Consider the following 23,864-nt stretch of genomic DNA (forward strand, 5'->3'; position numbering starts at 1 on the left):
ATTTCCTACAAACGATCATGTTACCAGTGACACACACACACTGAACATCAAAACACAACCATCAAGTATCAAGTTTATTGCAGTTATTTTACAAAATTGAACAATTAGAAGATCAACATGAGGTACACATAGTGAACAATTAAACTTCAGATATCTTCAATCAACAGGTACATTAAATTCTTAGAATTATGATTATTTGGTGCCTATAATATATATATATACATCACAACAAATCAGCTAAGAATGTAATCATAAACTTTAACAATTTTACTATTCAATGTAACTGGGACAAATGTTGATGGCTTTGAGCCAAAATCAATTTATTTAAAAGTGTAAAAACTATTTCCATCATAATTTTGAAAACACTGGCGTTTCCTTCTGAATGGCAGCACTAACAGCTTTACCAACATCTTCTGATTGCAGCATTGTAGAGTTCCAGGTGGCCTTAATATCAAATATAAAATAGAATTTCTACAGATTTACATTGCTGTATATGATATATTTGAATAAAGATTTCATTTTTACTATACAAGTAAAAAAAAAAACAAACCTATATGAACTGAATAAAAAGAAAAATTCTATGCCTGTAAGTTAATAAAAATTTGTCTGAAATGTTTGGCTACTGACTAATAAATTACAACATTTCTATATGTATATTTAAAAGATGCAGGAGACTATAATGACAAATAGAAAGACTAGATATAAAATGTAGATTAAGGAAATGGTAAAAGTTGAGAATGAGATGCACCATTAACATCAAGTAGATCTATGATTTTAAAAAGAATATTATATTGTCTATTAGACAATCCAGTCACCCACTGCTGAGGAAAAGAGAACAGCGCTGGTAGTAGAAAAGCGCCATAGAAGAAAAGCAAAGCAAATGACCCTAGTTCCAGCTGGAATAACCTGCCCAGTGTGCATTCCAGGCTCACATGTCTCACCAGCCACATGAGGAGGCACAAAACCCCAGTGCAAAGCTGTCAGCCCCCTGGATGACAAAAGTGGTCATCATCGAACCATGATGGATGAACTATATAAAATGAAAATCTCTACAATGAAGATACATTCAACACCTTTCATTTTTTCTGCTCATGAATTTAAATTCTTTGCCTCCTACATCCTTTTTGTGCCACCTTTGTGATACTTGTCCTCTATACTATCTTTGTGATACTTTTTTCTATTACCTTTTCTTTTTGATACTCTAAATATCAGAACAGTAGTAAAAGTGATTATTAGCAATAACCGTAGACATTGTGTGTCCAAGATCAGTCTCTGGGAAAGGAGGGTCAAAATAAAAAATTCATTTTCTAAAAATCTCTTAAATTTTGATCATTTTGCTTTTTTTTTTTTTTGGTTCAATCAAATTAAATATTATTTCATCTGGTTATAAAATTTAAGTTTGTTCTAATAATTTCATTAAGTTTTCGCAAAATTATGTGAATGTTTTAGGCAGTCTGTATCACTTATATTAAATCTATTTCCTAGAAATGAGTGGATACCGGTATTCTAGTACATACCATGTACTCCAAACCTTGATAGACTCCATGGTCCCTGGAGTAGACTGAATTGACTTTGATACCCTGCACTGCCACAGGACTCTTAGATGCAATTTGCTCAGCTATCAAAATAGCAGCCTCCAATAAAGTATTTTTATCTGGCAGTATGCGACTGCAACAAATCAAAGTTAGATAACAAATAGTAAAAAAATGAGCCAAGTTGTAACTAATAACTAAGCTTTGCTATGATTTAAAACTATGATATTTTCTTAGGCTTGCTTATATCAAAGATTTTAGTTATTTCAGCTAGAGTTTAAACATGAAATCCTGGGTTTTAAATAAATCAGTGCAACAATGAGAATTAATAAACGACAAAAAAAAAAAGTTGTTTAATGTACCGGTGTTTCACAATTGCTGTAAAAAAAAAAAAGTAAATAAAATTCATGTCAAAGACAAGAAAAAAATGTACTTCAGAGGAAATGAGCAAAACCTCTCTCTCTTTTTTTTTTTTTTAACTCCTAATAACAAACAAAACAACTTAAATGATTTACACACCTGACAAATCCTATAGATTTAGCTTCTTCTGCATCAAACTTTCTGCCAGTGTAAGCTAATTCTCTGTAGAGACTGTCATTACCAATAATTTTAGGAAAACGTTGTAATGTTCCAAGATCAGCTGCTAATCCAATATCAACTTCCTGATGAAAAAACATGATCACTATAAAATCAAATCAACTCTAGCCAAACAATCTTATATTTACATTTACATCTTGGATTTATAGTAAATCAGCTATCAATCCTTTTATCCACCTTAATCTGGAACCAAGCATCTTGTGTACAATAGCGCATGTCACAGCATGCTATCATGTCAATGCCTCCTCCTATGCATCCATTGTGCACAGCTGCAATGACAGGCTTTGGACACTAAGAAGATAAAACAGAATGTTAGATACAAGTACTCATTGCTAGTGTGAAGGATGCACAGTCAACTAAGTTCATGTTATGTCAATGAAGTTTATGTGTGACATGACTTCTATGAATGGCAGTTAAATTATTTAAAAAGTCATTTTTGTTTACATTTCCTAACTAGAAAAACATGTATGTGTACTTATTTTTCAATAAATTCATGTGCTAGAAAGAATCCCTACTACACAACAATATAGATTAGTGCCAATGAAACATAAAAATCTATGGTTACCAAAACGTGCTGAGAGTTTTGTAACATTGTGTGTAGATGTTCTCTTTCTATTTGTAAACTTCAAATGAAAATGGAAGGTAATCAATGGAAGACAAATTGATTTAGCAAGACAAAGTCACCTTTTCAATGACATTAAAAGATTCCTGAAGCTCTTGAATTCCTTTCAAAATTTTAAAAGATTTTCTGCTTGAATCTTGACTGTCAGAACTCAACAAAGATTTGAATATTTCATTTTCATACAAATCCAAACCTAGGAACATTCAAACAAAGTATTATCTCAAGCAGTCAAACATGTTCATAGAAAGAAACAGACAAAAGTTACAACTCCAAATGTAGGGGTTGAGATGTTATTTAGCTTTATTTAATCTGAGCATTATTTGAAGGTAAAGGCAAGAATACCAACAATTTAAGTAAAATCACACAAAATATCATTAAGAGTAACTTCCCTTGTTAGTAAATACTCAACTAGAGGATATTTTTAGGTAGGGAATTTGTATTTTTTCTTTACAGAATTTGGACTTAAACTTGATATGGCCATTTTGTTTAGAATGAAGGAAGTAAATACATCAAGTGAACAGAGAAATGGTAGTCAGTAGTCTGACAGTTAATTGATTATTAAATATGCGTAAAAAAAACAACAGAAGGTATATGCCCTAATCTAAATGCCACAGACACAATGAAATTTGTTAATCCAAAACAGTATGCATGACAGAGAGAGGATGAAAAGTCTCTTTGCCTCACTAATCAAAGCCACCCAGAATAGGCCACTCAACACCCATACATGATGTAACATGCCAAACACAATGCAAGTTAGAAATCTAGTAACATGTTGAGTGGTGAAGAACAAGATAATCTCTAGCTAGTTATGGGTGGGTGAAAAAGGTGAACAGTGCAAAAAAAATGTTTCATGTTTTATTGAAATTATCAGGAACTGGGCATAACTGACTTCAAATTAACTTTTTTTTTAAATAATCACAGGGAAAGAAAAAAAAACACAAAGAAATGAATTCAAATTAAACAGAATTTCTCTTTATCCTACTGCAAATGATCAGGATTTCATTGTACCTTACTTCTAATTTTGAAAAGTTATTTGTTGTCATTTGTAAAAAATTATGATGATTTAACAAATTAAGCCTAATTTTAAGTCTTGCTAGTAAGGGATTTAAATCCCCCCATATTATGGCAAAAAAACAACAAGAAAAACAAAAAAAATACTTTAAAAAAACAAAACAAAAACAAAGCTTATTTTAAGTGCAATTGTATCAATTAGCTTGGACCAGTCCTGCAATTAAATTTGTAATAGAAGAGCTTATATAAATAGAAGCTTTTATTGTTATCTTTTGTTTGGTAAAAACTTTAAAGCAGCGACTTATTCAGCTTACACCACCACATCAGTCAAACACAATTTCTTTCCCTTGTTCGAGATATCAAACAAAATAATTAAAAGTTAATTAACTAATTTTTTTAAATATTGATATTGTGTTGTTAGGTAAAAGAAATAATAGTGCAAAATTTCAGCTTGATCCAAGATTGAGTGTCAGAGAAATAATGTGTACAAACTTTTTACCAGACATACAAACATTGTTGGTTGATATAAGCTTTAAAAAAGAAAAAAAAAGATTGCCTTTAGCCTTTAATGAAAGATTTAGAGTTCAAATCAAATGTATTTTATTTGCCACTCTAGCATTTCTTAATAGATCATTGTCTATCGCAGTGGTCTTCAACGGGGAGCGCTATCGCCCCCGGGTGCGTTTTCATGAAATTAGGGGGTGCTGGGAGCCAAAGGGGCTGTAGGGGGGCACTGGGCGCAATAAGGGGGGTGGTAAGGGGGGGGCTGGGCTTAAAGGAGGAAAGAAGAACTAAAGGTGCTCAGAAACAAAACAAATAAAAAATGTCCTCAAAATTAAAGCTGGCAAACTAAATATAGATAAATTACACATATAGTTAGTTTGCTTCTAATTTAAGAACAGAAACAACTTTAGAAATTGAGTTCAGGAATCCCATTTTCTATTTTTAAAATCTTACTCTGTTATTGACTTTGCTTTTGTTAGGGATGAAATATAGTGTTATAAACCTGGTGGTGGCACAGATGGGGGTAGTGGTATGTGTGTAGTCAGCCGACGCTAATAGCCCCAGGCCAGCGCTAGACGAGCGGTCAACCGTGACGAGTTACGATGGTCAGCCGAGACGAGTGTCAACATGACGGTTCTGGAACAGAGCTCAGGAGTGTCACGAGGGATGTAGTCATGTGACGAACCTAGAAACGTCGAGTGATGTTCCGTCCAGTTCTAGAAGGCCAGTAGGGACCTTATATAAAGAGCGGAGGTGTCGCAGTCAAGACGATTCAAGACAGAAGGTCCACTACAGCCCGGTTCAATACAGTCCGGTCGACTACAGCACAGTTCAGCGGTGTGGTTCTGTACGGAGCATTACGACAGTTCAGTGCAGAGTACTGTCAAGTACAGTCAAGAGGAACGGCTTCTTGATCTTGGTCTGTGATCGAGTCCGACACAACGAGCCTAATGTGTGAAGTCAGTCCTGAACTGTTGAACCCAGTGCAAGACGAGACGAAGAGGCCAGTGCAAGAGTTGATACGTCGGTACGGTGTTAACAAAAAACTATTTGTACAGTCTGTGTTACGTTTGCCAATTGTACAGTATTGGCTGTTATTTATTGGACATTAAACCTTTACGTTATTTTGGAACCCTGAGTTGTCAGTTCTTTAAATTGGTGGTGTATAGTGCAGTTTGCAGAGAGCCTGGATAGTGAGATTCGTAATTGCAGGATAAGTGTTAGTGACAGCATAAAAATTAATAAATAAATGACATTTTGTTCAAATTTGCCTTTTCACGCTTCTTTTTAAGTGTTTTATCTTAGAGGGGGCGCTGGCATATTTTTAATAAGAAAAGATACTAAAAGGTGGCGGCCACAAGAGGTTGAAGACCACTGGTCTATAGTGTTAAAATTTTTAAAAAAATATACAAGTATCACAATAAAATATAATTACTTCAAATAAAAATGTCCACGAACCTGCTGTAAACATTTTTCCAGCCCCAGACAGCACAATTACACGGCAATCAGGATCATCTGACAGTTTGGTAAAACAGTTGTAGATATCTCTAGCATAAAATGTATTAATATGTATTATTAATAAACATTAATTTCTTCAGTTTAAATTTAAATATTACTTTTTAAAAAAGTATATTCTACAAGAGTTGTGAAATGCTTTAAATTTATAAGCCATTTTTATTTTATTTTATGACAGAATAAAAATATGAGTAAGTTAATGGGTTCAAACTCAGACTGGTTAGTATTTTAACAATACAAAATTATCTTATATGTATGAGGGAGGCTTATGATAGCAATTTTGTCCTCCATTGAAAATGATGCTCAAGGTCCATAATCTGTTACTTCTCATAGCTCTTTTCACTGGTTTTAGGAAGACATTTTTTTTTAAAACAATAGATCTATAGAAAATGGTTTATGAATTATCAAGGAAATTATTATAGTATCAATTCATACTTCCAAAAAGTTGTATTCATTGCATTTCTTTTGTCGGGCCGATTCAGTTCCACATTTTTAATGAACTGTTTGGGACTTGTTATCTTTAGTGTTTCAAATTCATAGCCTGTTGTAGATGTCATGGCTTTAGCCTGGATAGAAATTACTTTATTGAGAGATCTCTGGGCTATAAAAGAAAGGAAAAAAGTTTTCCAATACTTATATATATATATATATATAATTATAGCTGAGCCATGTGTAATCAACAAACAGCCTTTTGTTTTTGTAACTAAATGGATTCCATAAAAAGACAATGGTAGCTAAAATAAATTTAGTAAAATGAATTTATTTTATTTAAATTAATAATAATTAATAGCTTAGAATAATCAGAGAAGGAATGATAGTTGAATATGAATTTATTTAAAGGGATAATAGTAGGTAATAAAATAGTTTGAGAACAGATAAATATGAATGGTAGCAAAATAAATGGTAACTTAATGAATTTGGAAGGAATTATTGTACATCAGTGAAGCTACTAAAGTGATTTAATAAAAATGAATTTCGTAGTAGACAGGATAATGATGGCTAAATGAGCAGTAGCGGTGCGCTAATAAAATGTAACTAAGGAGTTAATTTAAAGATGTTCCAGCAAGTATTAATACCGGTATCAGCTTTCTAGTTTAGTATAGTTTCAAATGATCATATCTATTATGAAGCAGCACAAGTCACTAAAATCTACCTTGGCCTTCAATTCTTTCAACAATATATATGCCATCCTCTGACTCCTCTTCCTCATGGTTCTCTTCTTCAACGCCATTGTGAGTATCACTCTCAGACTGAGGATTTCTAACTTTAATTGTGTATTCTTGGCTTTTCTGATTGGTTTCCGCATTTGTTAACAATTTTGCCAAAGGAAGAGGAACTGTTTGATCAGGTATTGCATTAATATGTTTTTTGGCTTCACTATGTTTTGTAAGCTGATGAAATTTTGCTATAATTTCACATTTACAGAAACTACAATATGCTTTCTGACTGTCACCTGGAACTTCATGTAACCACTCACTGAAAGGTTTCATTGACAGCCATTCTTGCCTGAATCTCTGAACATATCTCTTCTTTTCCTCTTTACCATTTTTGCCCATCTTTAAAAAAAGTTAAAACTTACTGTCTTAATGTCTATGCGGTTATATAAGAACAGATTAAACCACCAGTACCAGCATCTGATCCGCTAATAGTAGGCCTAAATCTATTTTTTGTAATCTCCTGAATGTCTCATAAATGTCCTAAAATATTCTTTCATTTCATTCCTTTAAAAAGGTTATAATTAGACCCTATCTATAGTTTATAGACCAGAAATGTAGATACCTAGTAATTCTAATAGATCTAGAAAAAGCATATAGATCTAGATTCTAGATCTAAACCTAGTTGATTTAGAGAATTAGAAGCTATTTAAGTTTAAGAAGCCAACTATCTGTATCTATGAATATACTCATACATACTGTGACAGTATGATTACTGGTATCTCTTATTCTTAATGACACTAATAAACAGACTAAGATTTAGATATAGACTTGATTTGATACCTAGACTATAGTAGATTTTATATTTATATTATAAAAAAACAAATTATTATAGATCTATATTTAATTTAGATCTACTCTAGACCCTAGATCTAGATCTATAATTTGAGGCTACCTTATATTATTGCCTTATTCTCCTGATTTATTATATTATTATTATCATCTTATTTTATATACAGTCGTTACTTCAAAAAAGAAGATGATTACATCCTATGCGTCATGCATATTAACCAATGACCTAAATTCTGCTAAGTCACTGGTTTTCCTGGCTAAGCTCAGGCAACCCATTCCATGCTCTAATAGCACTATGGGAAGAAGGAGCATTTGTACAAATTTATCCTAGCATATGGAACGAGGAATGTGCATTTATCTTTGTGTCTTTCTGAGTATTTTATTAAATTTTGTTTTTGTATTTGAAGATTATGGTTCAGTGTTTTATGTATAATTGCTACTTTACTTTTAAGTCTTCTATCCTGAAGGCTTTCTAAATTTAGTGATTTTTACTAAAGGTGTTACTCTAGTCAAATGTGAATATTTGTTTGTTATGAATCTCACTGCTCTATTTTGTGTCTGTTCCAGTTTCTTAATGTTTCTTGAGTTGAGGGATCCCAAAAAGAGGATGCATATTCTACTATTATTGGCCAAACCAAGGTTAAATAACATTGTAGTTTTGATGTTCTTATTTGATTTATAGAAATTTCTTTTAATAAACCCTAATGCTTTGTTTGATTTTTTTTAATAGTTTCATCAATATGGGGATTCCATGACAGTTTTTCATTTATTATAACACCTAGGTATTTTGCGTTTTTAGTCTGTGTTACTGGTTTACCATGAATAAGATAAGTGGAATTAATTTGTTTTAGTTTTTTTGTAACTCTTAATAACTGACATTTTTCTGGGCGGAAAGACTTGCTCCAATTTGATTCCCATTTCTGTAATTCATCTTATTCTCTTTGTAAAATTTCTGTATCTTGTGTGTTTTTGTTGTTCTATATATTATGCAATTGTCTGCAAATAATCTGACTTTTGTTCCTCAACTAATGCAATTTGGTAAATCATTTATATCTATGTAAATTAAAAATAATACTGGACCTAAGATTGTTCCTTGAGGTATGCCTGAGTTTACTGTTATTGGTGTTGATTTAGAGCCATTTATTATTACAGTTTGTTCTCTCCCTATCAGAAAATCTTTAATCCACTGATGCAATGGACCATCAATGCCAAAAAAAATATTTTTTAAGCAAACTATGGTGGTGAACTTTGTCAAAAGCCTTGGAAAAATCTAGTAAGATAGCATCTATTTGCTCACTATTATCTAAACGTTTTGAAAAATCATCAATTAGTCCTATTAGTTGTGTTTCACATGATCTATATTTCCTAAAGTTAAAGCCATGTTGGTATGGAGTTAGGACATTATGTTTGTCTAAGTGGTTTATGATGTTGCTACATATTATTGTGTTCTATGATTTTACATGTGATGCTGGTAAGTGATGCTGGTAAGTGATACTGGTCTGTAGTTTCCTGGGTCAGATTTTTCTCCTTTTTAAATGGGGGGTGACATTAGCTTTTTTCCAGTCCCTTGGTACTCTGCTCTTGTTTAGAGATGCCTGAAAAAGTATTTTGAACACTGGTGCTAGCTCATTGCTTAGTTCTTTAAGTAGTCTAGCTGGAATAGCATCAGGTATTATTCGGTTTGATGTTGGCTAATAGTTTTTGGATTCCCTTTTCTTGTACTTCTATATCTCCTATGTTGCCTACTTGGTTCAAATTAAATATGTCTTTATCATTATGTTATAGTGACTATAGACAGTAAATAATAGTAGTCTAGTGACTTACACTCTACACTAAGTCAATACCCCGGTATTGGAGTTTGGAGATAACGTCTGTATTATATAAGATAAGATAGAGATTATTAGAGATATAGATCTACTGTAATCTGTATAGGCAGACACTACGTGACTAGAATATTATACTAAATCTATCCTATCTTAGTATCTAGATTCTATTTATGTATTTTATAATTTTATTTATCTTAAACTTTAGTTATACCTTTAGACTGTTTAGTTATAAATTGGAACTTTTTTTTTTTTTTTATAAGTTAAGTTAATGAAGTTTACTAACTAGGCCCTAGTAGGTCTAGTCACTAGTGACCACCTAGTGTCACTGTCTAGGCCAAGGTAACACTTGTATAAGTTGTAATGTATAATTATATAATAATATATATTATAATATATACACTTTATTTAACTATAGATCTAGAGTAGATCTACTAATTACTAAATCTAGATCTATCATCTAGAATCTAGTCTATATTATAATATTATATATAAAATATAGAATATAGATCACTAGATCCAAAATGTTTTTTTTTAAGTTTTTAACATTATTATAGCCTTTCTAGTCAGAGTCCTAGAATCCTAGATCTAGATTACTAGAATCTAGTAGTAAAAGAATGTCTAGCAGACTCTAGATGAATAAATTGATGATCTACTAGATCTAGATCTATCATCTAGATTACCAGTGGCAGTATTATAATTTATATATATATAGATCTACATACTTAATATACTCAAGACTATGAATACGAGTAATTTATTTTGAACGAACTGAATAGCTTGTTACTATTGTTAGCCTTGTCACAAGGCTTGTGATGTGTTATGTCAATATTATAGGTCTACTCGACATGTCTATAAGACTATAAATATATCATCATATAATTTATATAATATAGATCTAATATCTAATTCTAGATTAAGATCTACCCGCTCCCATCCCCAGTCGTCCCGCGGGAGGTTTGGACTAGGAAAAGGAAGTACCCGGTATCTTCATTCTTCAACTATGAAGGAACATTCGAAACGTAAAACATTTCAACAGAACAGAGATCTAAATCTATATATAGGAAAGGCCCATCAGCGAAATGGCATATAAAGCGAACACCTCCCCGTAATTTTTATCCATTCTTATTTATTTCATAAGTAACTGCAGAACTAATAAAATGGTATTACAAAGAGTCCATTTTTCTACATTTATCACATAGTCACTTTCGTTTTCCCTCATAAAATAAAGCATAGCTGAAGGTCAAAGTTGACATGTATGGAAATTTCATTCTCAAAACGTTTCCGGATAAAAGAGAATAGGTCCGAACTTAAGGCGATTTTAAAGCACCAATGGACATCGGCCGAAAAAAAAAATGCATATTATGCTTCTAAATTGATGAGGAAATAGTTAGCTATAATAGCTATAAGGCTATTCATTCCGTTGAAAAAAATATATTATGGGGTGTTCGCTCAAAATGACCCTTTTAACTGAAAACCTATTCAGCGAAACCCCTATTATAAGCTTAAAAAGCCATTAATAATAATTTATTTACTGATTTAATCTGTTTTTCTTTTTGTCTTATCTATTATTATTGTTTGTAAACTGAAATATTAAAATAATAGGCCTATTTTTAACCTTAACCCAATGTCTTCGATTTCGAAGATAAAGGATGAGTGCAGCACTACGTGTTTCACATGACTATGCAAGCCCAGCTGCGACCAGCATATTTTCCCGCATTTCATGCAGACAAGGACGTTGTCCACTGGCGTTCTATCTTCTTTCCGTCTAAAATTCTTGTCTCGCAGCTCTCCAACAGTCTCTCTCAGAGGCCATCTGTTGCCAGCTACTTTCTTCTATGCCAGTGAGGGTGAAATGGCGCCTCAGTTGATCTTTATAGCGTTTATAGGTATTGGGGGGGGGTGGAGGGCACCTCTGTTTTGCCGCCCTACTTTTTTTAAAACTGGCTGGTTAATCTCTTGTTACTAATTAATGATATTAATATCTATCTATATATATAATTCTCCTCTTCCCTCAAGAGTTTGGACGTGAAGAAGAAGTAAAGGAAAGATCACTCTCTTATTTCTGCGGATAGTCACCCCACGAAAAAACAAGAGGGGGGGGGGAGAATAAGTGGGTATACACACGTCCATAAGGTTGGCTGCGCGCTGGACTGTCAAACCCTGCCCGCTCTCATTCCCCTTCGTCCTGCGGGAGGTTTGGACTAGGAAGTAAACTATCGTCAACTCATCCGAAACATGTAAAACATTTTACATACAAACATTTTACAAACACTAAATAGCGGTGACTGACCATTGTGACCAAGAAATCATGGAAGGTAACAAGTAATCTACTATGTATATTCACCCGTCACGAAATAGAAGGGCCGGACATAACCATTGTGGGGCTCTATGCGAAACGGATTTCGTGGGGCCAAGTTTGTGTAGAGAAGCGGATAATAAGTGAAATTTAAGAGTTTGTATTAGAAAATAATTTCGTCTATTCATTTTATTTATTCTTTACTACGTACAGAATTACTTTACGAGCCTTGAGTGTAGCGAAGTCATACAGTATATCATAAAATTCTATTTCCTACATTGATCACGCTCAATAGCAAGAATTACCAAATGTTTCAATCTATCAACGAGAATTGTTGAACTAAAGTAATTTTCATTAGTTTGAGACGCGAGAAGCTTCTTTCACCAGATTCCAAAATTACGGGATAACGCCTGTTTTTTGTTTTTTTTTATCGCGCTTAGGATTGGCATTTTCCAAATTGAATGACACCCCGAAATGACATTTTTTGTTTATATATTTCAGAATATTTGTATGAGTTTTCTAAAGATTTTAATAATTTCCGAATATTTTCAGGACTTTTTCGTATATTTTGCAATTTCAAGAGATTTCCAGGAGCTCTTGGTAAAATGTTATAAAATGTTTTAATTTAATAATTTATACACCTAGAATTAGCGTGGCTCCTATGAACGTAGGTTGGCCACTCCTGGTCTAGATCTATTACTAAATTACATGACTGATCCAAACTAATTGATACAAATAGAATTCGTATAAGCTTTTTTAAAAAGTATTTTTATGTTTTTCTTGTTTAAAATCTACAATTGTTGGTATTCCAAGCTTTGTTTCATGATGGTTCGCAGAATGAAGATCTGTTCAGTGCACGATCTCCTTTTTCGGAATCTTGCCTGCTCTTCTCTGAGCATTTTCACTTCGTCCTGTTGTAATCATCATAACAGAATGGTACTGAACACTTTACACGGAACTGAGAGGAGTGCGATGCTTCTCCAATTGTTGCAGTCCGGCAGGTTGCCCTTTTTGTTGAGTTTTATTATCATTCATTTTTCCTTGCATTCAGGGACTTCTGGCGTTTGCCAGCACAGAATTATGAGCTCTGTCCTTTTATCAACAATGTATTGATTGTCCTCCTTAGTTTAGCATTTCTGCTGACACCATATCTTGTCATGGTGCCTTGTTTATTTTAATATTATTATTGTCTTTCAATGACTTCTTCTGCCCATTCCATTGTTACAACTTCTTAAGATGAGCAATTGCCAGTATATCTCCTAGAGCCTCGAAGCGGTTCTTTAGTTTCATTTGGAATGTCCAAGTTAAATGGTCGGTGGCTACTGACAAGGTAGTGATCTACGCTAATAACCGCTCTTTCGCAAGTCCGCACGTCCAATTGTGATGACGTGTTTCCAAATGACAGGCTGTTAGATGTGCAGAAAGAAAGCTCACGCTCGCCATTATGAATGAGATGTTCTATGCAGAGCCATCTGGTTCATTACGTGTTCAAACCCAGTTCGGTCGCGACTGATTAGGGCATTGAAGTCTCCAATCAGTATGATGAGGTCATGGATGGCTATATCATCAAGTGTCATTTAGAGTTATTATAAAAGTTATCCTTGATGGAAGATTCTTTATCTTTCGAGGCATATACTTGGATGATGGTGAGTTTAATTTGGCTTGTTTGGAGTCGAGCTGTAATAATGCGATCGTTGTCTGGCTTCCAAGCAATAAGTGCCGAGGCTTCTAATTGTCTACTGAATCATGTCCTAAATATTTTATAATATTGCCATCATTGATTACGATACGTAGGGTAGCAAAAAAATTGAGGTTCCAAAGAGCAAAAGAGAGCTAGGGCCGTAAAATTCATTGTAACAGATTCACTAATTCACAGGGCTAAAAAAATATGTTGATTGGTAAAATGTAGCCCGTTTATTACAATTGAAAAATGTAAAGAAGGATGTATTCCGGCCATAATAAACAATGTAAAGTCTGGGAACAAATCAACGGGCGTAGCCAGTGTGTACTGCTAGTAGGTGAATAAAAAATAAGTGATAAGTATCACTTTTTTTGTTTCCTTTTGAATCACTCTTTATAATGTCATGTGGCAAAAAAAAAAAAAAAACAACAAAAACATCAAATATAAACTCGAGGCATAGCAACAGGCGGAATACAAAATATAAGACAAAAAGAGAATATGGTTGATTGAGACTCACTAGTTAATCCTATGTAAAATTGTTAAAAAGTAATCAGGATAGCTTAAGACTTTTACACTATACAGATGAAAAAAAAAAAGAATGACTGCTGTCACCATTTCTGTTCCTCCTCATCATAGATTGGATCATGAAAACAAGCCACCACTAGCCACAGAAATGGATTACATTGGGCAGTATGGATGATTAAGTCTTTGCAGAAGACATCTCACTGCTTTCTCACAACCAACATGAAATGCAAGAAAAGACTTAGTGGCAGACACATTGCTAAAAACGGGGATGGTTATAAATAACAAAGATAATTCAGATTAACTGAGCTAACACAGAACCCATTACTTTGGAGGACTGACCCTTGGAGAAAGATCTACCTGTGTAGCGTTATAGATGATACAGGTGGAACAGATGCTGATGTCAAAGCAGGGAGTGTTGCCTTCATACAGCTAAGGAAATTCTGGACAGCAAGAAAAATTTACTTGGCAAAAAAAAACAATGTGTCTCTTTAACTCAGTTTTATGATGCTGAGCCCTGCAGGACAACTAAGATTGCCATGATAAAAGTGTACACTTGTTATCAACAGCAGCATAAGTAGAATCCTTAACATCTTTTGGCCAGTTATCATCAGCAACAGTGACCTGCTCTAAAGAACAAGCCAAACTCGTGTAGAAAAAGAAATCAGAAAGTGAAGATGATGAATTGGGCACTGCGCAAATTGCCAGAGCAGGTATTGAAGTGGAACAAACAAGGCAAGAGAAAGAGTGGCTTTCCTAGAAGCACCTGGTGATGGGAGCTAGAGACACCTGGAACAAGATGGAAAGGATGACCCAGGACAGGGGACTATAGAGATCTTTTGTTGGTGGTTGATACTTTAATAGAGTTCTTCACACTTACTTTTACTGCATCTTTAGAACAAAAAGTGTTTATTGGATAATAAAGTTTTGCATTGAGAAAACTAACTGGGAAATCTTTATTGAGAACTGTCCAGACATGAACTAACAGAAACTGTTAACTCGTATCATTTGCGAGGAGTTAACAATTCCAACAAAAACATTACAAGTCTATGGAAACAATAAACACTGGATAACCTAAAAAATCAAACATCTTACTATTGAAAAGAAAAAAGTATAAGGCTAGCAACGAAGAGTTTATAAATGCTAAAAATAAACTGAGAAAAGCAATAATTGAAGGGAAAAAAACATACAAAGAAAAATTGCAAATAACTCAAAAGCATGTTGGGAGGGATTAAAGAAAATAACAGGCTGCGCCTCAAAACGAGAAAGAATTTCAGTGGATGATGAGAAATTCGCCAACGAACTAAATGATTTTTACTCTCGTTTTGACAAAGAAGATTTTGTTGATCTACACAAAGAACTTTTCAACACTCTGTCCAAAGGAAAACAAGAGCCCTACGTCAATTTTGTAACTGAAGATGAAGTGACCTTGTTATTTAATAGAGTAGACGTAACAAAAGCTTCTGGACCAGACAAAATTAGTGGCAAGCTGATCAAGCTATGTGCGGAGCAAATCTCTTTTATCTTCTGTCACATCTTTAACCCCTCGTTGCAAACGTGCGTAATTCCAAACATCTGGAAAACTTCAGAGATCATACCAGTGCCAAAGAAACCAAAAATAGATTGCTTAAATGATTTCCGCCCAGTAGCACTAACACCTACTGTTATGAAAAATATATGCTTAAACAACTTGTAGCAAAAGTCAATAACAGCCTAGACCTTCACCAATTTACATATAAAGCAGCTAGAGGAACTGAGGATGCCATTCTATTGCTTTTGGACCAACTTTCTCGATATACCCAAAACATATGCACGAGTCCTCTTCGTAGATTTCTCCTCGGCTTTTAATACCATACAGCCACATCTAATGATAAACTGAGTAACTTAAATATAAGCCCTTACGCACAAGCATGGGTTCTAAACTTTTTAACCCAACGCCCCCAGTATGTTAAAGTCAACAACACCAAATTGTCAACTCGAGTACTATGTACGGGTGCTCCACGAGGTTGTGTACTTTTTCCTGTACACTAATGGCGTAAGAAGCATCTATGACTCAGTTAAACTCATTAAATTCGCTGATGATACTGCCATAGTCGGTCTTATTTCAGGAGACTAAACTCAGTATCGAAGCTCGATAGAAGAGTTTACCGACAACTTTCTAGAACTGAATGTCACAAAAACTAAAGAACTTATAATAGATTTCAGAAAGAAAAAAACAAATTATATGTGAACTGCAAATAAACACTACATCTATAGAACAAGTAAAGGCATATAAATATCTAGGCGTTATCATCAACAACAAGCTTTCATGGGAAGACCACCTTGGAACTCTGACAAAGAAATCAGCCCAGCGACTCTTTTTTTTTCTATACACACTCAATAGCTTTAAACTAAACAAGATGATCCTTGAGACTTTTTACGGCGCAACTATACAAAATCTGCTAACATACGGATTAACTTGTTGGCAAGGCAACGCCTCATCTAAACTGTTGCGACGTCTAGAAAAAAGCATCAAAAATTACACTCACAACATTACCACATTTAAAGGAACTTTTTGAACAAAAGTGCCTAAGAAAAATCGAAAACATCTTGGAAGACAACGGCACCCGCTCCATCAGAACTACGTCAGGTCGTCGCGAAGTGGTCGACTGCTGTCAATCAAAATAAGAACGGAGCGTTACAAAAACTCGTTCGTACCTCACTCGGTCAGACTCTATCACAGCCACTCATTGATCAGGGAACATGAAAAGCACAAAGATACCTGTGTGTAGTCGCTGACTGAACTCTTTATGTTGTGTCTGTTGTATTTATGTGTATTTTTCTGTTGTGTTGTCCTTATATGAGAAAAGAGTCCTTGTAATCACAACAAATTTCCGTAAGGATCAATAAAGCAGTCTTAGTCTACATAAACATGATAAAACTAACTAAAGTGTAACTGAGATTAAAATACTAAGAGAAAACGATGGTCCAAATAGCAGTATAAAATTCAATATCTATGGGTTCTATCTAAGTATTAGAAATGTATTTATTTACCTGCCAATGAAATCAACTGCGGTAACTTGTTAGAAGTATGTCTCAACATCTTGAGGGCAATAAGAACCTAAATAATCTAATAAATTCAAGTTCCAGTTTTTTTTTAAAAATCTGATTTTTAGCATATAATTAGTCATGTTTATGTACTTAAAAAAATGTAATCACATGATGAGTTAACAGTTAGTTATCTAATTAAAACAAAGAGAGAGAGAATGTTTGTATGTTGTTTGTTTTGTAAATTTGTACTACACATTCTGGACAATCCTTCAGAAATGAAGATTATTCTAGCCAAAACCTTTTGTAAGACAGCAGAGATGGCAGTTAGAACTCTGGAACATCATGACAACAGTATGAAGCAATACCACAGCTAGTTCTTTACAAATCAACAGATTAATCATTTATAAATAGCTTATGAAGAGCAAAGAATTTAACCTAGCCACAACTAAGCAGAGTATCCTAATTTGGCTGAAGAATATAAATTTCTGTCAGAACAGAACAACTTTAAGATTAGTCCAAGGTTTCTCAGCCTGTGAGGCCTACCCACTGTGCATCAATAAAAGGGAGGAGGGAAGAAAAGCGTATCTTATTCAAGGAAAAAAAATTAGTTAAAAGATTAAAATGATGATACCTGTCCTATCTTTCTCAAATATATGGTTGAGTTTATTCACAGTGCCATATCATCAGAGACAGAAAAATAGCTTTCTTTCTTTATTAGACCTGCATTATTTTTAGCGGCCCCCGAAAGGGGAAAAGACGCTATTAGTTTTGTGCAAAATGTCTGTCCGTCTGTCCCGTTTAGATCTCGTAAACTAGAAAAGATAATGAAAATCCGACATCACAATATTTTAGACCATTCAAAGTTCTGATGCAACGGCTCCTTTTTTTTCTGAAAGCGAAAAATCTAATTTTTAAAATCAGTTATGCAAGCAGTTTTTTAAAGAGAAAAAGCTAATTAGTATGCATTATAAGTTAGACCTAAATTAAAACGAATAGTAATCTTGTAAACTTCATTTTCGTAAACTTTTCCTTTAATGTGAAATTTTTTATTTTATATTTTTTGAGCATTCGAATAAGAGATTGGGCCTTTTCAAAACAATTACGTCAATTATAAGACTTCAGTTAGGCCAGGAGTGGCGCGGTAGCTGAGCGGTAAAGCGCTTGGCTTCTGAACCGGGGGCCCCGGGTTCAAATCCTGGTGAAGACTGGGATTTTCAACTTTGGAATCCTTAGGCGCTTCTGAGTCCACCCAGCTCCAATGGGTACCTGATATTAGTTGGGGAAGAGTAAAGGCGGTTGGTCGTTGTGCTGGCTACATGACACCCTCGTTAACCGTAGGCCACAAAAACAGATGAACTTTACATCATCTGCCCTATAGACCACAAGGTCTGATAGGGGAACTAGTTAGGCCAGGTTCACATCTAGCTTTGCATTCACTTGCACCTATCCTTTGATCTGCTGTACCGTTGGGGCACTACACAAGATCTGTCAACCTTCTTTCTCCATTCTTATCTCTCATTTGTCTTTGATATAATTTCATTTGGATGTTCTTTCTGAAAATATTGAAGCCTGCCTGGGTGGACCACTTCGGGGGCCGATTTTGAGTTTGTGTTTCCACACAAACTGTCTTTGTAATCTTGTTTTTATTATTATTATTATGCTGAAATGTGCTTATAAATGTCAGTATAAGGCTTTTCTTCAGCTTAACATGCAGGAAATAACTTGTCCTGTAGATAATAGTACAGGTAGTCTAAAGAAATTTAACTTTTAGATGGTCTTGACTTTAAGTCCCTAGTCCCCAGGTCTTGGGTCTAAATTAAATTATTAAATTAGTTGAGATCTAATTTAGATCTATGAATGTCTAAATCTATATCTAGATTTCTATACTAAAAAGATAAACAAGATTAAAAACTCCTTTATGTATTCCTAATGCATTTAGGCAGGTATCATAATTTTCAGCATGAATATCAGGAGATATGAACTAAAAACTATCAATAAGCACAATCATACTTCCATCAACACAAAATGGCAATTCAAAGAATGATTGCCTGATCACTCCAATTATACCCAATCATATTAGAAATCCTACTTGTCGCCTGTCTGAGCAAGAACATTGCATGATTTTCTACACTGAGACAAAGAGATTTATGGCAACATTGGAGTGTGGACTACTTACAGAGATGTGACTAAATGATCATCTAGTTGTTAGGGGTCCAATGAACAGAAAGTTTGGCAAAGTGCTTTTCTCTTATTCCATGCATGTACAAGAAATCCTTTCATTATGTCTCAAGGGCCTTTGGCACATCTATATTAATATGCAGCTTCAGTGAAGAGTGTCACTATTACATAACATAAATGGCTGCTTATTCTTAAAATTCAGGTGGTAGTTGTGACAAGTCAAAAGCTTGCTGTCAGAGTCACTCAATTTTATCACAGCATTAATTATTAATATTTATTATTTATTTATTTATTTCTCATTTTTAGTCCCTATTTCCCTACCAACCCCCACCCTTTTTCCTCTTCACGCTAGACTTAGTCCACCACCTTGGTGACAACTAGGCCACGACTTTCTAGTTTATCTCCCCTTGACCGGGGAAAAGATCAAACAAACAGTCACTTACTTTGGTCTTAGGCGCCAGATGTCCGACTTTCTTTGATCAAGGAGATTATTCGTGTCACAACGCCTCCTGACCCTTCCAAGGTGCTACTTTCACAGGACTTTACCCACGTGTGAGATAATCTTTAGCCTATCGCATTTCCTGTTTCGGCCCATCTCTTTCGGACCTTTATAAGACAGAATAAGGCGGGAAAGACACTCTCTCACTTCTCATTCTCGCTGACCAGTCGAGTCTGGACAATTTCATTCACTCTTACTCTTAGATGAATACCTGGTGGTAGGCCGAACTTAACCACAGTTGCATCTTAATTATTTGTGTATATTTCTCACTGGATATTATCATGTGCATTTTACCTATTTCTTTTATATTTAATTAGTGCATTGTGTATTTCTGTCGTAAGTAGAAAACATAAACATGGCATATGTGTATATTTATGTATTGCATTAATCTATTAATGCCACGTTGCTCAATTGATCTTTGACGCAACCATGTATATATTTGTACATCTTATTTTATTCCCTTTATCTCGGGTGACCGCCTTGATAATTTTACTAGTGCACTAATACTGGGCTTAGAGAAGATTTATCAATTATCTCCCCCTTTACTCATTTTACTCTAACAAGAGTTGCGCCCCTTGAATGGACACTTTCTCCATTCAAGCGCATTCCACTGTTCATGACCGACGGCCATATGTTAAAAAACTGTCATGGTCGCTGACCACCATCCATTTCTCCCCCCCCCCCCCCTTTTCTTTTCCAACTTATGTTGTTTCATTAGGATTATTATCTCCCTTACTATGTACATTTTATAACGCTATTATCAGCCATCTATTTTTTCCAATCCCATTTGTCATCATCTCCCCATTGTACTCAAAAGCGATTTTACCAATCTGACGAATGCACCTCAGTTGAGGGCATTGATAAGATGCATGAGAGACATGTCCTAACTTGTCTTTGTTTATCCGCAGCCTCCCTCAGGTGTCTGCCTATTTATTCGGCATTGTTTGACAGCCACTCGTCAACCTACTCAATTGCCTATTTATTGGATCACTTGCCTACTGCTTTCTAGTATCACCTATTTACTTGGCGCAATCAGCTCAACTTGCCACTTGTCAACCTATTAGGCACGACGTCCCTATAGACAACGTGTCTGTGCGAGATGTCATAGCTCCGCCAGATCTCCGCAACTCACTGGACTTATCCTGCTAACTACGCTGCCCCCGGCAGATCAGCTCTGCCCGCAATACCCTTGTGCCCATGGTAGCCGGCCACCTGCCCTACTGTGCCCACTACAGATATCAGAACTTTGGATTGAGACTCCACAAGAACTGAATCACCGGCATCCCTCTACCCGCTAGAGCGCTACCTCGAGCTGCAAGACCCCCAGCCAGGAATACAGCCAGCTGCTACATCAGTAGGACAACCAGCTAAGTTCAGAGGACAAAAGTGACATACTCTCTAATTAAGTGCTTAGTATGATGATACAATATTGCTAACGAGATAGATGCAACCCCCCCCCCCTGTTTTATTCTACCTTGTATATTAATGTAAATAAATATTCTTTAATCTTACATTATTTGTATCTTTCTCCATTGTTTGTCTCGTTGCGTGCCTGCTCCCGATTTATTTCTGATGGACCAGTGTGTGGCGATTCAAAAATAATCACCCCTTAGATACCAAACAAGCCAATCACACACGTCATACACGAGGTCCGTCACAGTAGTGTGAATAGGGGTAGTAATGTGTGTGTATAGTTAACCAATGCAAATCGCCCCAGGCCAGTGCTAGATGGTTGGTCAACATAACGAGTGGTGACAGCCAAATGCCAGTCAAGTCAGATACAGTCATGTGATCAACCAAAATCCTTCTGTCAGTTTCAAGAAGACCACTGGGGACCCTATAAAAAGAGCAAAAGTGTCGCAGTCAAGACAGTTCACTACATGTCTTGGTTTAGTTGAGTTCAGTTAAGCGGTGTGGCAGTTCGGTGTAGAGTAGAGTTAAGACGCCTTACAAGTATGAGATTACATCTTTATGTACAAACAAGCACGATACAGCGAACCCAGTGTGTGAAGTAGGTCCAGAACAGAGAATCGTGTACAAGGCCTGGTGGGGGCAGAGAGCCAGTAGGGTTTGATACAGCATTGCAGAGTTGATATGGCAGAGTGATTATCTACAGTGAAGAGTTGATATTCTACAGTCAGTGTTACTTTGTTGAAGATTGTACAGTATTGGCTGTGATTTATTTGACATTAAATTGTTAAGTTACTTTGGAGCCCTGAGTTTGAATTGGTTGTGTGGTGCAGTTTGCAAAGTGCCTGGATTTAGCGAGAGTTGTTAAAATTTCATTTTTTTTAAATATGTAAAGATATTTAGATACAATGTGCATTCTTAGTTAAAATTATTTTTTTTTAGTTAACTGTTAGTGCCTAATATATCTGATAACATACAAATAAGTAATATAAATTAAATATATTTTAGTAAAATTACTTTGAAAACTGAAAAAAAAACAATATGTAAAAAAAAAATATATAAATATATAATCACCCTTACGTTAGTAGATTTATATGTGTACCATTTTAAAGGTAATAAGTGGTACATATTTTTAATTAATAAAAAAAACAGCTTGCATTTAATTGTACAAATAAAATGTTTTGTATTGAAAACACAAAAATATAGATCTTGAGGTCTAGTCACAGGTGTATTGTACTCTTTTTTCTATACAAACTCAACAGTTTTAAATTAAATAAGAAGATCCTTGAGACATTTTACGGCGCGACTGTACAAAATCTGCTAACATACGGAATAAGTTGTTGGCAAGGCAACGCCTCATGTAAACTGTTGCAACGTCTAGAAAACATCATTAAAAAAGCATCAAAAATTACACTCACAACATTACCACATTTAAAGGAACTTTTTGAACAAACGTGCCTAAGAAAAATCGAAAAAATCTTGGAAGACAACGGCCACCCGCTCCATCAGAACTACGCCAGGTCGTCGCGAAGTGGGCGACTGCTGTCAATCAAAACAAGAACGGAGCGGTACAAAAACTCGTTCGTACCTCACTCGGTCAGACTCTATCACCGCCACTCATTGATCAGGGAACATGAAATGCACCAAGATACCTGTGTGTAGTCGCTGAATGAACTCTTTATGTTGTCTGTTGTATTTATGTGTATTTTTCTGTTGTGTTGTCTTTATATGAGAAACGAGTCCTTGTAATCACAACAAATTTCCGTAAGGATCAATAAAGCAGTCTTAGTCTTAGTCTTAGACCTAAACTTACTTGCTTGATGGACAGAGAGAGTCACTCTGAAAGACTACACAAAATTAATCCAATTGACTATTCTAGTCCCTAGTGGTTTTCCCCTTATTAAGGTTATTCTTATACTCTTTACCACTGCTCACAATTAACAGGGGCTACTATGTACTAGATCTAGATTACTCTGTACCTTATTATTATTGTAGATTAGAGAAAATAATGCCCTAAAGTAAGTCTTTCATTAGAAATAGAATATATATAATTATATATAATAATTAATATATTCATTATAATTTATTATTATAAGAAAAATTATAAAACAAAATAGTTGAAATAGGCCTTCCTTTTTAGACTTAGTGCCCTTTACTTTAGCCTTTATAAAAAAGTTTATTAAATCTAAGTATTAGATTCTAGATCTACAATTTACCAAAACTTAACCTGGCTTTGGATTGGTTTTACTAGTTTTAGTAAACTTTAGTTACTTCAAGTTTAGTACTTCAATTCAAATAGTCTTAATTAACTTGACTTAAGCCTAAAGGCTAATCCAAGGTAATAATCTAGAATGTCTAGATTCTAGATCTAATTAAATCTAATACTAATAAAAATACTAATAATCTAATACTAAGTAAAGTAATAAAACTAATACACACTGTGAGTGACTGTGACACTACTACTAGATCTAGACTAGATCTACAGACAAAAGTAAAACGGAGTACAGTTAGATCTTAAAATACTAATTTTAAATAAGCTTTAAATTTAACAATAATGTTGACTCTAAAACTCAGGACAAAGTTCAAATGGTCGAGCTATCTAAGATCTAGACCTAGACTCTGGATCTAGATCTAC

The 23,864-nt window shown here is 34.7% G+C and overlaps 1 protein-coding gene across 16 annotated transcripts; it reads right to left on the bottom strand.

Annotated features, from left to right (window-relative positions):
* Window positions 1-61: 61 nt before the first annotated feature.
* Window positions 62-23,863, bottom strand: LOC106057019 (delta(3,5)-Delta(2,4)-dienoyl-CoA isomerase, mitochondrial-like). 16 transcript variants are annotated; one of them, XM_056024691.1, is made up of 9 exons: window positions 23,690-23,863; window positions 17,146-17,212; window positions 6,217-6,382; window positions 5,725-5,813; window positions 2,814-2,944; window positions 2,307-2,420; window positions 2,052-2,194; window positions 1,518-1,668; window positions 62-444 (listed from the first exon to the last, which is right to left on the bottom strand). In XM_056024691.1, exons 2-9 carry the CDS (start codon window positions 17,192-17,194, stop codon window positions 349-351), a joined length of 939 nt encoding a protein of 312 aa, XP_055880666.1. In that variant the 5' UTR covers window positions 17,195-17,212; window positions 23,690-23,863; the 3' UTR covers window positions 62-348. The 16 variants fall into 16 exon arrangements, with proteins under 16 accessions (XP_055880666.1, XP_055880663.1, XP_055880662.1 ...); XM_056024688.1 differs by having other exon boundaries at window positions 17,146-17,221; window positions 23,690-23,840; XM_056024687.1 differs by having other exon boundaries at window positions 17,146-17,221; window positions 23,669-23,815.
* Between the last annotated feature and the right edge of the window lies 1 nt (window position 23,864).

This window comes from Biomphalaria glabrata, chromosome 3 (assembly GCF_947242115.1).
Source record: "Biomphalaria glabrata chromosome 3, xgBioGlab47.1, whole genome shotgun sequence".
NCBI classification, from domain to species: Eukaryota; Metazoa; Mollusca; class Gastropoda; family Planorbidae; genus Biomphalaria; species Biomphalaria glabrata.

Coding starts and splice junctions, on each gene's coding strand:
- LOC106057019 (XM_013214032.2), bottom strand. CDS start 7,337: ATGGGCAAAAATGGTAAAGAGGAAAAGAAGAGATATGTTCAGAGATTC. Junction 1,669..2,051: donor AAATCTATAGGATTTGTCAG/GTGTGTAAATCA, acceptor GATTTGTTGCAG/TCGCATACTGCCAGATAAAA. Junction 445..1,517: donor ATCAAGGTTTGGAGTACATG/GTATGTACTAGA, acceptor TTTGATATTAAG/GCCACCTGGAACTCTACAAT.